The following is a 14,998-nucleotide window of genomic DNA, read 5'->3' as shown; positions in this document are numbered from 1 at the left end:
AAGATGTGAGAAACCTGCAGCGAGAAAGCATCTAACATCTTTAAAATCCTATTCCAAGCCGCCTTAAAACGCCAAGGCACATTCAAAGAACGGAAATTAAGAATGAGTATCACGTAGGTGGAATCGGCTTCAATCCAAAGTCTGTGCCATCCACGATTGTGAGCAATTTGAATCGCCGAGATAACTGCCAGTAGCTCTGCTTCAAAGGCAAAACCCGAGCCACCTTTGAAGTGAAAACAACCACGCACCACATTCCAGTTATCTCTAAACACCCCACCTGCAGCAATAGTTCCCGGAGTTCCCGTCGCTGAACCATCAGTATTCACTTTGATCCACGGCGCCACCGGTGGCCACCAATGTACCTCCACAAACTCCGGAGGAGGAGCACTCCTGGTATTAACACCCACTGCCCGGAGAATCAGATAATCCGACCAAGAATTCCACATGTAGCCTAATTTAGCAAAGTTATTATCAATCTCTTTGAAAGCAACTTTCACAGTGTGGATGACACGACGTTCTTCGAACTTTTGATTATCAAAGATACAATTGTTTCTCTGCATCCAAATGGCCCAGATGACCGTGATGATACCCGCTTTCCAGAAATTACCAATGAGGGGACTAAGTTTATACTGCCAAGCTGCCACCAAAAAACTATGAATATCACTCTCTTGCAACCCTTGCATGAAATTGAACCACCCAAGGAACGTAACCCAAATATTCTTCACACGCTCACAATTCCAGAAAAGGTGATCCTGAGACTCACTTCCTTTTAAGCAAATCAAACAAACGTTAGGCGTGATCATACCGTAGCGGATAAGGCGATCATAAGTCGGCATTCTATTATGAAGAAGACGCCAACAGATCAAGGAACGTCGAATCGGAATAAAGGATTCCCATAGCCAAGAACCCCAAGACACCTTCGGAAAATGATGACAATGCTTGTTGAAGGCCAGCGCAGTAGTGACATTCCCTTGCAACGAGGGTTTCCAGAAACGCACATCTCCTTCAGTGCCCAGAGGAGTGAGCAAAATATCACACACTATCTCAGGAAAAGCATTAACAAAGGCTTGCGTGAAATGCCAGACCCCATCATAGAAGTAATCTGCCACCGATTGAGTAAGAAACGGAAGCATGAAATGTGGAATACCACATTTATTCAAAAGATTATACCCAAGCCAGTCGTCATACCAGAACGAAGTAGAAGCGCCATCACCAATATACGAGTACGAATCCGCCACCAAACCATCAATTTCCTCACGTAAGCTCATCCAGATAGTAGAAGCAGCCACCAGAGATTTACTACGCCCAAATCGATCGAGATATCTATCTCTAATTAAATCATATCCGAACTCACGCCCACCAACCACCTTCCACGCCATTTTCATGAGATAGCTCTTATTCATGAGGGCGAACGACCTTACCCCGAGACCGCCCTCCTCCTTAATCGAGCAGACCCTCTTCCAACTCACAGAACAAGACAGCGTCTGCTTGATGTTGCCAGTCCAAAGAAAATTACGACAGCACGCATCGAGCTCCTTAATAAGAGCTGTCGGCCATCTATAAACCATCATAGAGTGCGTCAGAGAGCTTTGGATAACCGACCTGATCAGGCAAATCCTCCCAGCCATCGACAACTGTAATCCCTTCCATCTCGCGAACTTGTTGATCACACGATCATGTATCGGTCGAAGATATGAAGCACGTACACGGCCCTTAAAGATAGGAACCCCAAGGTAAGAAATCGGAAAATTGCCCTGAGAAAACCTCATTATGCTCTGTATTGCCCTGCAGGTCTGAGAAGGAACTTTGCTAGTAAAAAAAATTTGCGACTTATCCTGGCTCACAATTTGATCAGAAATTTGACCATAATACTCCATAATTTTCTGAATGGTATGAGCGTTCGTGACCGTGGCATGACAGAAAACCAGAATATCATCTGCATATAAAAGATGAGTGGGAAAATTAATTCCCTGTCTCATTTGCATCGGTGTAAGGGTGCCTGCGCTAACACAATTTGCAAAGAGCCTACCAAGAACATCCTCGGCGATTCCAAAAAGAATCGGAGAAAGAGGATCGCCCTGACGAACACCCCTTGAACACGCAAAATAGCCTTTAAGCTGACCATTGTACAGAATAGAAATCCTAGCCGAATGAAGCAGAATCTCAATCCAACTAATGAACTTTGGATCATAGCCAGCAACACGAAGAACGTTAAGCAGGAAGTCCCAGTTAAGAGTATCAAAAGCTTTATTGATGTCAATCTTGCAAGCCATGTTTTGACCACGGCTCGTACGATGCATACAGTTCACGCCTTCCGACCCAATCAGAATACAATCGTGAATGGAACGGCCGCTAATAAAACCAAACTGATGACGGGAAACATAAACAGCAGCAACCTGACTCAGTCTAGACGCCAACACCTTAGTAATAATCTTGTAAAGAAAGTTGGACAAAACAATCGGTCTCAGATCCGAGACCGAATTGACGACATCTTTCTTAGGGATCAACACCAAGGTATTAGAATTACAGCCTTGAGGAAGATAAGAATTCCTGAAGAAAGCTTGAACAGCACACCAAATATCCACTTTAATAATCGACCAACAATGCTGAAAGAACTTACCCGAGAAACCATCCGGCCCTGGCGAGCTGTTCGGCTCCATCTGAAAAACCACAGCAGAAATTTCCTCTTCATCCGGCAAGCGAATGAGCAAATTATTATAACGATTTTCAACCATCTCCTCAATCACCGCCTCCACCGCCGAAATATCAGTATTAGTATGGCTGCTAGTCGAAAACAAAGAAGAGAAAAAATCCACGATATGATCTCCAATAGCCGTCTGATCATAATTCATAACACCATTGATCTCCATGTGAGAAACGATGTGAGGTTTACGACGAAACCTAAGCATTGCATGAAAGAACTTTGTGTTCCTGTCTCCGTCTTGAAGCCAAGACACCCGACTTTTTTGCTGTAAAAGCGAGCTCTGCCTGGAAAGCACAACGTTGATCTTAGCTTGGGCCTCCACTTCTTTATCAAAGAGCTCCTCCGTGTAACCATCCCTGGCAATCTGATCTTGAATCTCCAAAAGCTCTTGTTGAGTATTCATGAGACAAGAATCCACATTTCCAAAAACATTCCGATTCCACTCGCGAAGAACCTGCCGAAGACGCTTTAATTTATGCATAACTTTAAAAATCGGGCAACCAATCTCGGTATCCATATGCCAGGATCCTTCCACCGTATTGAGAAAATCCGGATGTAAGGTCCACATGTTAAGGAACTTAAAGAAACGATGGCGAGGAGGAGCATCCAACATGCAATGAAGAACAAGCGGCGAATGATCCGAGGTAATACGTGGAAGAGCTTGAACAAAAACCGAACTCCAGAGATTCGCAAAAGAGTCAGCATAAATCGCTCTATCCAGACGAGACTCCACATGGGTTGGCATAAATCTACGACCAGACCACGTATAATGCAGACCAACCGTAGGCGCCTCAATGAAACCGGAGGCTTCAATGAAATCACAGAACTCCGCACAAGAAGTAGAGTTAGGCATACAGTCACTACTTCTTTCATGGGCGCCTTTCACCGCATTAAAATCGCCAATAAAGACAACATTACCATCAATATGATCCAGAAGATCCAACCACAAACGACGTCTGCCAGCATACGTGTTAACGCCATGCACCACCGCGATTTTAAAATTCCACGTCGACCATCTGCAGTTCATGATAACCACCTGCTCCGAGGAGAAAATCACATCATGAGTAACAGAAGGATGAGAAAAAACCCAAATATTCGAACTCATGTTGTGTCTTGAATTTTGAAAACAAGGAATAAGATTCAGAGAACGCCAAAATCTAGAATAAGTCTTCTTGAGATTCGTCTTAGGCTCAATAATCCCAACAATCACAGGGGAGAAGGAGTCGCAATGCCCCTTTAAAACTCGTTTGGACTCGTCCGTAAGGCCCCTGGACATTCCATACGAGGACATTCATCATAAAGACTGAGAATTCGTGTTCGGGTTTTCACCCGATTCCACTTCAGCTGCCCAACTCTTGGCCGCCACATTATTCAGGGCTCTATCATTCTTCGACCTCCCTGACGTAATAATGAAATCTCGAGGTTTATCTCCTGCTTCCCAAGCTTTGTAAAGTTTATTTTTGATGAAATCTTCAGCCTGTTGGTTAGGTTGCTGATTAGGTTGCTGCTCTACCGAGTTCCGGAGACGACTCTTGATACTATCTTCCCCACGAATCATCGGTTTCTTTGCCTCCAAATCTTTCGGCGGTCTTCCCCTTTTTTTCACCTGCGCTTCCGCCTCAAAATTCCTGAAAGTTTCCACTATCCGCTGAGCTTTGATAGCGCTTTCCATCATCCTTTCCTGTTTTACACAATTTTTATCCTGATTGACCGAACTTTCAAAAATGACGATCTGTTGTGAATCTGCTTCAGCCCGTGTATTGCCACCATCCAACTGCCCATCAGACTCGTCTCCCGAATCTATCTCTTCCGTAACCGGCACAGTGATCGCCTGTAAGATATCTGGACCCGATGTCAATCTATCTCCACTGACATCCTCAAAATCAACATTCCTATCAGTTAAAGCCAGCGACTGATTATGGTTCTTTGTTCCCCGCGGTGTCTGAATCTGCTCTTCTTCAACAGCAACCTGTTTCCAAACCACCAACTGATTTATAATCTGCTCTTCTTCGACAGCCACCTGTTCCAAAACCCCAAACTGATTTTCAGTGACAATCTGCGGTCTGTGAGCTTGGGCAGTCCTATTCTGGTCCCAAGATTTTGGTTTCCAGTTAGGTGTCCTAACATCGTTGGCAGCTCCCTTGTTAATTATTTCATTGTCTTTACCCAGCGACATGTCTTTGTCCTTCCCATTCCTGCTGTCCTCCTTGGATTTGTTCTTCATTCTATTACAGTTATCAATAGAATGTCCAGTGATCTTACACTTAGAGCAGAAGGCCGGGAGTTGTTCGAATTCAAATTCGACGTGAAATGAACGTTCTTCCCCGTCAACCAGCAAAGCCTCCGGAAGAGGACGCGAGAGATCAATTTCCAACAAAATTCGAGCATAATGTCCAGCAGCACCACGTGCAGAAGCCCCATCAACTTTAATAGGTGATCCCATAGCCCTTCCAATACCCGTAATGACATCCAGAGTCCAAAATTCTAAGGGCAAATAATAAATGCGCATCCAAACTTCACAAAGTGAGGAAATTTCTTTATAGGGATCGAAGAATCTTACCCATTCGCGTAATCGCATGGTTCCGAAAGGTAGCTCCCAAGAAGTGCTTTTCTGAACTAACGCCTTGTCTTCAGCGGTATTAAATTTAATAGTGTAGAAGCTCTTTCCCATGGGGATGATTTGCCAATCATTGTCAATATTCCAAGCCACCTGAAGATCACGTTTAAGATCCGTGAGAAGACGCGGCTTCTCTCCTTTCCTAAGAAGAAGACGACCAATTAAAGCATGCTCAAATTGATTTATCTTGGGCAGCAGATGTTCTTTTGGCACCCTAAGCGTGGGTATTTCACCAGAGAAGTCCGGTTGCAGCGAAGTGAAGCGATGAACAAGCACATCCGGCGTACGTTCAATTTGTCGGGGTCTCCTCAGAAGCGAAGCAAAAGAAGTGATGCTCGGCCGATGAAGCTCCGTCGCCGAGGCATTCTTAGTATTGTTTCCCTTTATCAAATCCGGAACCCTAGTATTGGATGTAGTGTTTTTATGATCCTGTGAATTTCCATAAGTTCTACCAGCAAAAGACGTCGTCGTTGATTCCTCAGCCACTCCCTTTGTAGATTCAGCAGCAAATTGCTCTTTGTCATGAACTTCTCGATGGCTATGATTAGAGAAGTTATTGGAAACTTGCGGCAGATTCAGCCCTGTCTTATCAACCATTATCGACAAGTGTTGTTGGTTGATGGTTGGCGTCGATGACTTGCTCGGCGACGTTGGCGGCATCGATTGGTGGACGTTGGACGACGTGCCGTTGATCTCATCCAGGAACTGCATTTTCCTGAAGGGAGCGGACCTTCTCCAGTGGCGGAGGTGCGAACTCGGGCCACCAGAAGATTGGCCACCAGAAAAACCAAAAGTCAACACTCACCAGATCGGGTAATCAAACTCTCCCTCCGACGGGATCCGACGCGACAAAGGGGGCAGCGCAGGCGGAGACGGAGTGAGCACAGATCGAACAACAACCCTCTCTGCGCCGCCGTCCAGAGTTTTTGCGGTCGCCGGATCCAGCTGCCCGCCTCAATCGAGGGCGAGCAGCGTCTGCAACAGATCTGCACGGAAGGCGGCAGCGGACGGAGGTGCCGAGGGTGGGCGACCGAGATGCAGCGCAGGGGAAGCTCCGATACGCGTAACCGGAGAAGCGGGCAGCAGCGGTGTCTGCGATATCACCGGACGAGCCGCGCTGCAGCTGCTGCTGTATTTGTTCGCGTGCAGATCTCAGTTGCTCTGTCGTTGGATCGGAGAGGAGGCGACGACGCTGCAGCAAGCTGGGCGAACGGAGGCAGAGGAGGGGCGCCGCTGTCACTCTCCAGATCGCGTTTCGTCCAAGAGGTGGAGAATGTGCGGCGACTCAGATTTCTAGATCTCGTTTCTCTCCCGCACAGGAGCTATGGAGACAATAGCAGCAGACGGGAGGCTGAGTCGCGTCGGGGCAGCGCGGCGACGAGCGACTGGGCGAGCAGCGAGCGACGCGGCGTTCGGGTCGTCAGCCTCCCGGAGCGCCGAAGAGAAGCTCAGCGATCAGCAGCGGGTCGTCCTTTTTGAAAACCATATGGAAATAAAATTCTTTTGGTCTAGAGTGTCCCAAATTATAACATAAGTGGGTCTTTGTGGAATTAGTTTCAAAAAGGGGTTATTTTTTGAATTTTCAAGAATTGAGCCGTGTCAAATTTGGACAACAATGAAAGTTGGTGTATTAAATTGGAAAATCCTAAGTTTGCGTTAAATTTGGATTTTGATCAAAGTTGATGTTTTTTCATGCAATTATCCCTAAAAATAATTAAAAATTTACTATTTTACTCTATATTTTATAGCCTCAAGTTAAATGTATTATTATCAATTCATCATTTCAATTTTATTCGAACGATAAGTCTGTTGGAATTTTCTTCTAATTTTGCCCACTATTCATCAATCTTTCTCTCTTCTAAAATTATATGCACCATTAGCCATTATCGTATTTACACAGAAAAACAAAATACCGCAACTAATTTAAGAACTTGCAACAATATCTGTGCTAACAAAATACCGCAAGTAATTTAAGAACTTGCAACAATATCTTTGCTAACAAAATACCGCAAGTAATTTAAGAACTTGCAACAATATCTTTGCTAACAAAATACCGCAAGTAATTTAAGAACTTGCAACAATATCTTTGCTAACAAAATACCGCAACTAATTTAAGAACTTGCAACAATATCTTTGCTAACAAAATACCGCAACTAATTTAAGAACTTGCAACAATATCTTTGCTAACAAAATACCGCAACTAATTTAAGAACTTGCAACAATATCTTTGCTAACAAAATACCGCAACTAATTTAAGAACTTGCAACAATATCTTTGCTAACAAAATACCACAACTAATTTAAGAACTTGCAACAATATCTTTGCTATGACAGCCTCTACACGCGAAAACACACTGCATATTTAAATTGATTGCTGGACCTTTTTCGAAAACAAATGTGAAGCTTTAAATTGCAGACAACAATGGCGGTTGTAACTTACTAAAACCAACATTAATTGCTACATCCGTTCATAGCCGCCTCATCACAGCTTCACCGCACCGACTCAAGCCCAATTGAATTAGCATGAGAAGGCGTAACATTAACAATTAGATTGCACTTGCAAAGAATCAGAGTGGCAGAGTCAAGTTATACGTGTATTTCTAAATATGCTTGGGAGAAAAATTACAATTTACACATATTATCTTTGATTTCAGAATTTCCATCCAATATTTGCATTATAGAACTTGAAAAAAAAAAAAAGTTCTACACTACAAGAAAAATGAGGTAAATTAATTGGATTTGATGATTGTATTGATTTACTTTATTTCGTATGGTTCTCAAAATTTTGAGTTGGGCCTATACAATTTTCTTTCTAGGGTTTATATATGCATAAAGTGTTTCTTTATCAGATAATAATAGGAATTATAAATATTTTCAGATCACGAAAGAGGTTATACATAATACATGTTTAGTTTTTTAGATTTATTCAAAATTTAGTTTAATTTGAGAGCTATAAAATATAGGGTAAAATGATAATTTTTTAATTACTTTTAATTATTATTTTTAAAAAGGGGCCATAAGAAGTAAAATGGGGTCTATGAATAGAATCACCCTTTACATAATTAGTCCTAATAATAATTAAGGAACAAATATGTTCAAATTTCAAATTTTAAATTTTATTATATTTCCTAATAATAGAAAATTTTGTTTTAGTAAATTATACTATATGTAAATAAATTTAATTAAAAAATAAAATAATCATTTATAAATATATTCTCAAAATTTTAAATTTTAAATTCAATCTACTAAAAAACTACGCAACCCGCCACCATTATTTTCATTCTTTTTTTACACGTGGATATCTTTTTCAACTTTTTCCCGTTTTTCTTTTATTTATGATATTTTGGAAAGCTTAATTTATTTATTTCAATTCATTTTATGACAAAATAATTAAAGAGACAAAATGACACAATCATAAAATAGTAGCATATAATATACAGTACTATAATTTGTTATAAAAAGATAATTACGATATAAAAAGAATCGACATACAATTTAGTTAGTAAAATCTTTTATCTTCCATTCATGGATCATGAATGATTATTTTGGGCCCTATCCAATCGATTTTTAAACAAGCAAACACCAAATACCTAATGTCTATAAGAGCATCTCCAACGAGGCTCGCGGAGTGGGCACGAGCCCTCTGCCATTGTCGAGCCTTGGTTGTGTGTGTTGGGCACGAAAATGCGCACCGAATGCTGAGGGAGGAGAGAGAAGTTGCGTGCATGTCACGCACCAACCATATATATATATATATATATATATATATATATGGGAGGGCTACGGTAAAAACACTTCTTAAAATATAAATATAAACGTTTTTTAATGTACGAATTTTATCCAACATGGTTACAAATTCATCAAACATGGTTACGAATTGTGAAAAATAATTTTTTGCTACCTTTGGGATTCGAACCCAGGACCACGAATTCATCCAACAGGGTTACGAATCAACCGTAGATCTTGATGATCTAAGGGCTGAAAATCATTTATATTTTATACACTTAAGAGTGTTTTTATTCTAGCCCTCCCCTATATATATATATATATATATATATATATATATATATATTGGGAAAGGCTATAGTAAAAACAGCTCTTAAAATAAAAACTACAAACCAGCAAAAATGTATGAATTTTATATAGAACACGTATGAAGTCACTGTATAATGGTATGAATTGCAAAAATAATTTTTGAGCTACCTATGAGATTCGAACTCAGGACCATGAATTCATCCAACAGGGTTACGAATCAACCGTAAATCTTGATGATCTAAGGGCTGAAAATCATTTATATTTTATACACTTAAGAGTGTTTTTATTCTAGCCCTCCCCTATATATATATATATGGAAGGGCTACCGTGAAAACACTTCTTAAAATAAACATAAAAATATTTTTCTATGTACGAATTTTATGTAGAACACGTATGAATTCATCCAACAGGGTTACGACTTGTGAAAAATAATTTTTTGCTACCTTTGGGATTCGAACTCAGGACAACGAATTCATCCAACAGGGTTACGAATCAACCGTAGATCTTGATGATCTAAGGGATGAAAATTGTTTATATTTTATATTTTAAGAAGTGTTTTTATTTTAGCCCTCCCATATATATATATATATATATATATATATATATGTAGGAGGGCTAGATTATAAATGCTTCATAAAATACGAACTACCTAAAAAGTATGAATTCTATGTAGAACATGTATGAATTCGCTGTGTAACTATATGAATTGCGAAAAATATAGTATTTTTTGCTACCTCTGAGGTGTTGTTATTTTTGCACACCCCCGACGATGATTCATCCGGATCTAAATCTATTTTAAAATCTAAATATTAATCTTGGAACTTTTTTCATGCATCTTGCTAACAATTTTATGCAGGTGGCAAGTACAATTAAGTTCTATCCTCCACCAGAAAGAAGGCTAAGAAAGTATACTTTCACCATGATCGTGAAGCCGGTGGTGAACTACTTTATCGCAATTACTTTGCACCCGATCTTGTTTATGGCGAACCATTTTTCTGGCATCGTTTTTATATGCGCTGGTCTTTATTCTTGCGTGCGCATTGTAAACACGGTGGAGTCCGGTCCATTCTTGCAACAACTCAGCAATGCTTGTGCGCGATTAAGCTTCACAATCGGTCCAGAAATGCACGGTGGCTATTCGGCAACTAGCGAATGGAGCTGCCGCAGATTCATTCGACGAGTATCTTGATATTGGAGAATCAACAGCGTTGGATTACTTGAAAAATTCTATAAAGCAGTAGTCCGCATTTTTGGCGCAGAACATTTGAGGAGTCCCATTATCGTCGACTATCAAAGGCTATGCACGAGGCGAAGCATGGATTCCCGGGAACGATAGGGTGCCTAGATTGCATGCACTAAACTTAGAAGAATTGTCCAGTGGCGTGGCAAGGAGCATACACTCGAGGGGATCACGACGAGCCGATAATTATTCTTGAGGCCGTAGCATCCTAAGATCTGTGGATCTAGTATGCCTTCTTTGGAGTCGCAGACTCGAACAACGACATCAATGTACTGAATTAATCAACATTCAATGACGTTCTTTCGGGAGATCGTCCGGGTGGTGCATTTCACAGCCAACAGTGCCCACTATACTACGGGCTACTATTTAACAAATAGAATCACCCACATTGGCCGACCTTCGTCAAGAGTCCCATATTTTCTAGTGACGAGAAGAAGAGAAGGTTCAAAGTGATGCAAGAAGCTGCACAGAAGGACATATAATGAGCTTTTGGTGTTCTTCAAGGTCATTGGACTATTATCAAAGGTCCGACTCATTTATGGAAGAAGGAGCAAATGGGCGATGTCATGTTTGCATGCAATATTTTACACAACATGATAATTGAGGATGATGGAAAGCGTGCGACAGATTGGGAGACTGAGGCAAATGACTAGGGATCAAGCAGCAGTTCTCAACATCGGATCAATACCGGAGCTCCGCTGAAATTTGGCGTTTCTCTGGCTCGAGATGCAAGCCTTCCCGACAGCCGAATGCACACCCGCCTCCAAGATGATTAAATCATCCTATCGAGACATAGTTCATAGAATTTATTTTTAAAAAAATTATTGTAATGTTGTTTTAATTATTGCAATTTTTAATTAATGTGTAATAAAATTTATGATGTTAAATTTAATGTTTAATTTAATTGAAGGGCTAATTGCCTGTAAATTCCTAACGTTTACACGGAATTGGTTTTTGCACCTATTTTTATTTTTCTACTTTTAAATACCTAACCTTTTGTTTTTGTCTCAAATTTATCCGGCGACCGGTTTTTTCTTACGCCGGCGCCGGAAATGCCACTGTGGCAGCCGGAATCGACGAGCTGGCAGCCGGAATTGACACCTAAACATATTTTTTACATGTGGCAAAAAAAAAAAAATCCAAATCATCATCATCTTCCTCAAATCCTTATCCCCCTCCCCCAACCTACCGCCGCCTCACCCTGCCAACACCACCGGCGCCGCCCATTCGCCGCCCCATTCCCTCCCCCAATCCGCCGCCGCCTCCCCCCTGCCACCACCACTACCATTCGCAGAATTCCACCACCATCAAATCAATTCAACAACCACCACAATCCCGTCCTCCTTCACCTCGCCGAAGGTCAAACCAGCACGACCTTCCGCCGGCCCTCAGCCGCAGCCCAGCACGACCTCGAATTCCCCTAAAATCACTGGGGAAAACCTCCCTTTCACCGGCATGCTCGGAATGCTCGGAACCACTAGGGTTGACGCGCAGGGACCAGGTGGAATATTAGGTTGTCTTCCAGGCAAGGGAGTCGGGAGATAGGGTTGCGCTGGGGTGCACCGGAGGGTGGAAAAGGGAGAGAGAGGCGGTGGGTGGGGGAATTATCGAGATCGAGATCGGCTTTGGAGCGGGAGCTTCTCGATCTGGAGCTTGGTGAGGCAGAGGACGGCGGCGGCAATCGGCTTCCTCCGCTGCTCTAGGCGGTGGAGCGTTGGTGGTGGTGGCGGTGGGTGGCAGCGCCGGCAGTGGTGGAGGCGGCAGAGGGCGGCGCTGGGTGGGGGGGGGGAGAGTTGGGGTTTGGAAAGGGGGAAAGGACGATTGGGGGGGAGGGGGTGATTTTCTTTTTTTTTTAATTTTTTATCCACATGTATTTTTTATTTCAATTTTTTCAAATTTTTTTGCCACATGTCAAAAATGAGCCAAGTGGAGAATTCCGGCTGCCAACTCGTCGATTCCGGCTGCTACAGTGGCATTTCCGGCGCCGGCGTAAGAAAAAACCGGTGGCCGGATAAATTTGAGACAAAAACCAAAGGTTAGGTATTTAAAAGTAGAAAAATAAAAATAGGTGCAAAAACCAATTCCGTGTAAACGTTAGGGATTTACAGGCAATTAGCCCTTAATTGAAAAGTACATTAAAAATAAAGATGATATAGAAAAAAAATTAAGAGTCGGGATGTAACTATCGCTTAGCCAATTTTGGGGCTTTCGACCGAAGCATTTGACTGGCCTTGCCATCTCTTCATATATATGTGTCGTCAATAAGTTGGTAGTTTCTTTGGTCTTCGTTTTTAGGGGCCGAAGATTTGGTTAGAGAATCGCATCAACATGAATTTTAATGACTCATTTTTTTATGCATGATATGGGATAAATATACCTATAGTTTAAAAATCAAAGCCCTTTATAAATTAATACCATGTTATCTGAGCGCATGAATTTTTTTATTCTGAGAGGTGTGATACGTAACACAAAATATTTAATTTTTTTTATATATATCTTATTAAGCATATATCTAATAAATTAATAGCCATCACAATAAAAAAAATATCACACATTATCTCATAGTACCACATTGCAAAGAACCCCTAAAAGAAAAGGAGTAATTAAGGTGACAGTGGGATTTTTTCAATCAGCAGCCTCAAATTTCATCGGGTTGCATTAAATAGGAGAAGCAAGAAAGAGGTTTCTCGATTGGAAAGGGAATAGTAATAGACGGTGAGAGAGATAGAGGTGGCAGATGAATCACCTAAATGAATTAGGGTTAGGTCATTTAAGGGGTGCAGAAGGTTCAATTAGTGGATTGGGCCCACTATTAATAAGTAATTAACTAACTAAATTTTTGCTAAAAATGAATGAGGCATTACTAGTGGGACATCCTAATATAATAAGTAAGACTAATGGGAAGAAGGGAGTATCAGTTAGAGCATCCACTATGCTAGGAAGTTAATAGGGTAGTAAATTACTTACTCCATAATGGTGGACCAAATTTGAGGAAGTTAAAATGAGTTAGCAAAGCAAAAGAAGCAAATTCACTACCTGGGAAAGTAAACAAAGTGGCGGGCCCCATGCTCATTTTTTAATTGAAAGTTGCAAAAGTGGGATTACATGGAGGACCCACATTTATAATTTTTTGACTGCATGTATTTATTTCATGCAGACACCAATTTCAATCAATGTGAAAAAAATTATTTATTCTATTTCGTAATTCTAGCCGTTCCAACACCGTTTATCAAAAACGGCTATTTATTTTCGGGGTTCTATATATATCTCAACACTTCTTCTTCATGGTGGTTCAATAATTCATATTTTGGCAGTTTTCAATTCTTCCACCATCACTATTTATATTCATAATCTTTTTATATTTTTCTTTCATCTGAATTTTTTCGATTTATCATGAGTGGATTCTCAAATTGGTTTGATCCATTTGGATCAAATTCTGCTTTACAAAATTCAACCTTTCCTTCACAAAATTCTGACGATCATTCTCAAAATTCGAAGGGTTGTCCGAATTTCTCTTGGCCAAATATGCCTCCAAATCCTCATATATATCCTAACAATCCCATGAATGCTCCTCCATTTGAATTTTCATCTCAAGGGCATCCACCTCAAGGGTTTCAGCCATATGGATATCACTCACATTGGTATCCCCACCAAGCGTATTCCCCGCAAGGATTTACGTTTTCAGACTCGTCAAGGAGGAACAACGTAGATAGGGTGAGTAGTGATCGAAGAACGCCATTTTCGAGAAAAGCATCTATGCAAGACGTAGAAAATATAGATCTCTCTGGTGATGCACACTCTAACGACGACAATCATCCTACCAAAAAGAGTCGGGCGTATTATTCGGATGCAGAGTGTGAGCTCGTTGCGCAATGTTGGATCGATATTAGCGTCGATTCAGTGGTAGGAAATGATCAAAGAGATGAGCAAATGTGGAAACGTATTAAAAAGGCCTACAACGAAAATCGTCCAACCAACACTCCAGCAAGGGAACTTAGCTAATTGAAGTCGCAATTTTATAAAATGCAAAAATAGACTAAATTGTTTTCTGAATGTTATAATAGGATTTCGAGCATCTGGAAGAGCAGTACAAACGATGCCGATATCATGGAGATGGCACAAACAGAATACAAGCAAAATCACGGCATGCAAAGTTTTAAGTACGTTGGAGTTTGGAGAATACAAGCAAAATCATGATAGTGCCTATCAACGTTTGCAACGAGCAATTGCGCAATACACATGTCCCTCAAGAAGATATATTCGACGGGATCGGGAGGAGGCACACCAATGGCTCATGAGGGATTATTTTGATGATAATCCAACATGGGGTCTTAAGGTCTTTAGGCGACATTTTCGATTGCACAAAGAGTTATTCAGTAGCATAGTGAATGCTCTGACAGCCC

The 14,998-nt window shown here is 41.2% G+C and overlaps 1 protein-coding gene across 1 annotated transcript; it reads left to right on the top strand.

Annotated features, from left to right (window-relative positions):
* The first annotated feature begins 13,988 nt into the window (after positions 1-13,988).
* Positions 13,989-14,597, top strand: LOC130998340 (uncharacterized). The gene has a single exon (XM_057923766.1). The coding sequence runs from the start codon at positions 13,989-13,991 to the stop codon at positions 14,595-14,597; it is 609 nt and encodes a 202-aa protein (XP_057779749.1).
* Positions 14,598-14,998: the final 401 nt, after the last annotated feature.

The sequence above is a fragment of the Salvia miltiorrhiza genome, chromosome 8 (genome assembly GCF_028751815.1).
Source record: "Salvia miltiorrhiza cultivar Shanhuang (shh) chromosome 8, IMPLAD_Smil_shh, whole genome shotgun sequence".
NCBI classification, from domain to species: Eukaryota; Viridiplantae; Streptophyta; class Magnoliopsida; order Lamiales; family Lamiaceae; genus Salvia; species Salvia miltiorrhiza.
Note: the sequence above shows the minus strand (reverse complement) of the source record. Positions and strands in the feature narration are given on the sequence as shown.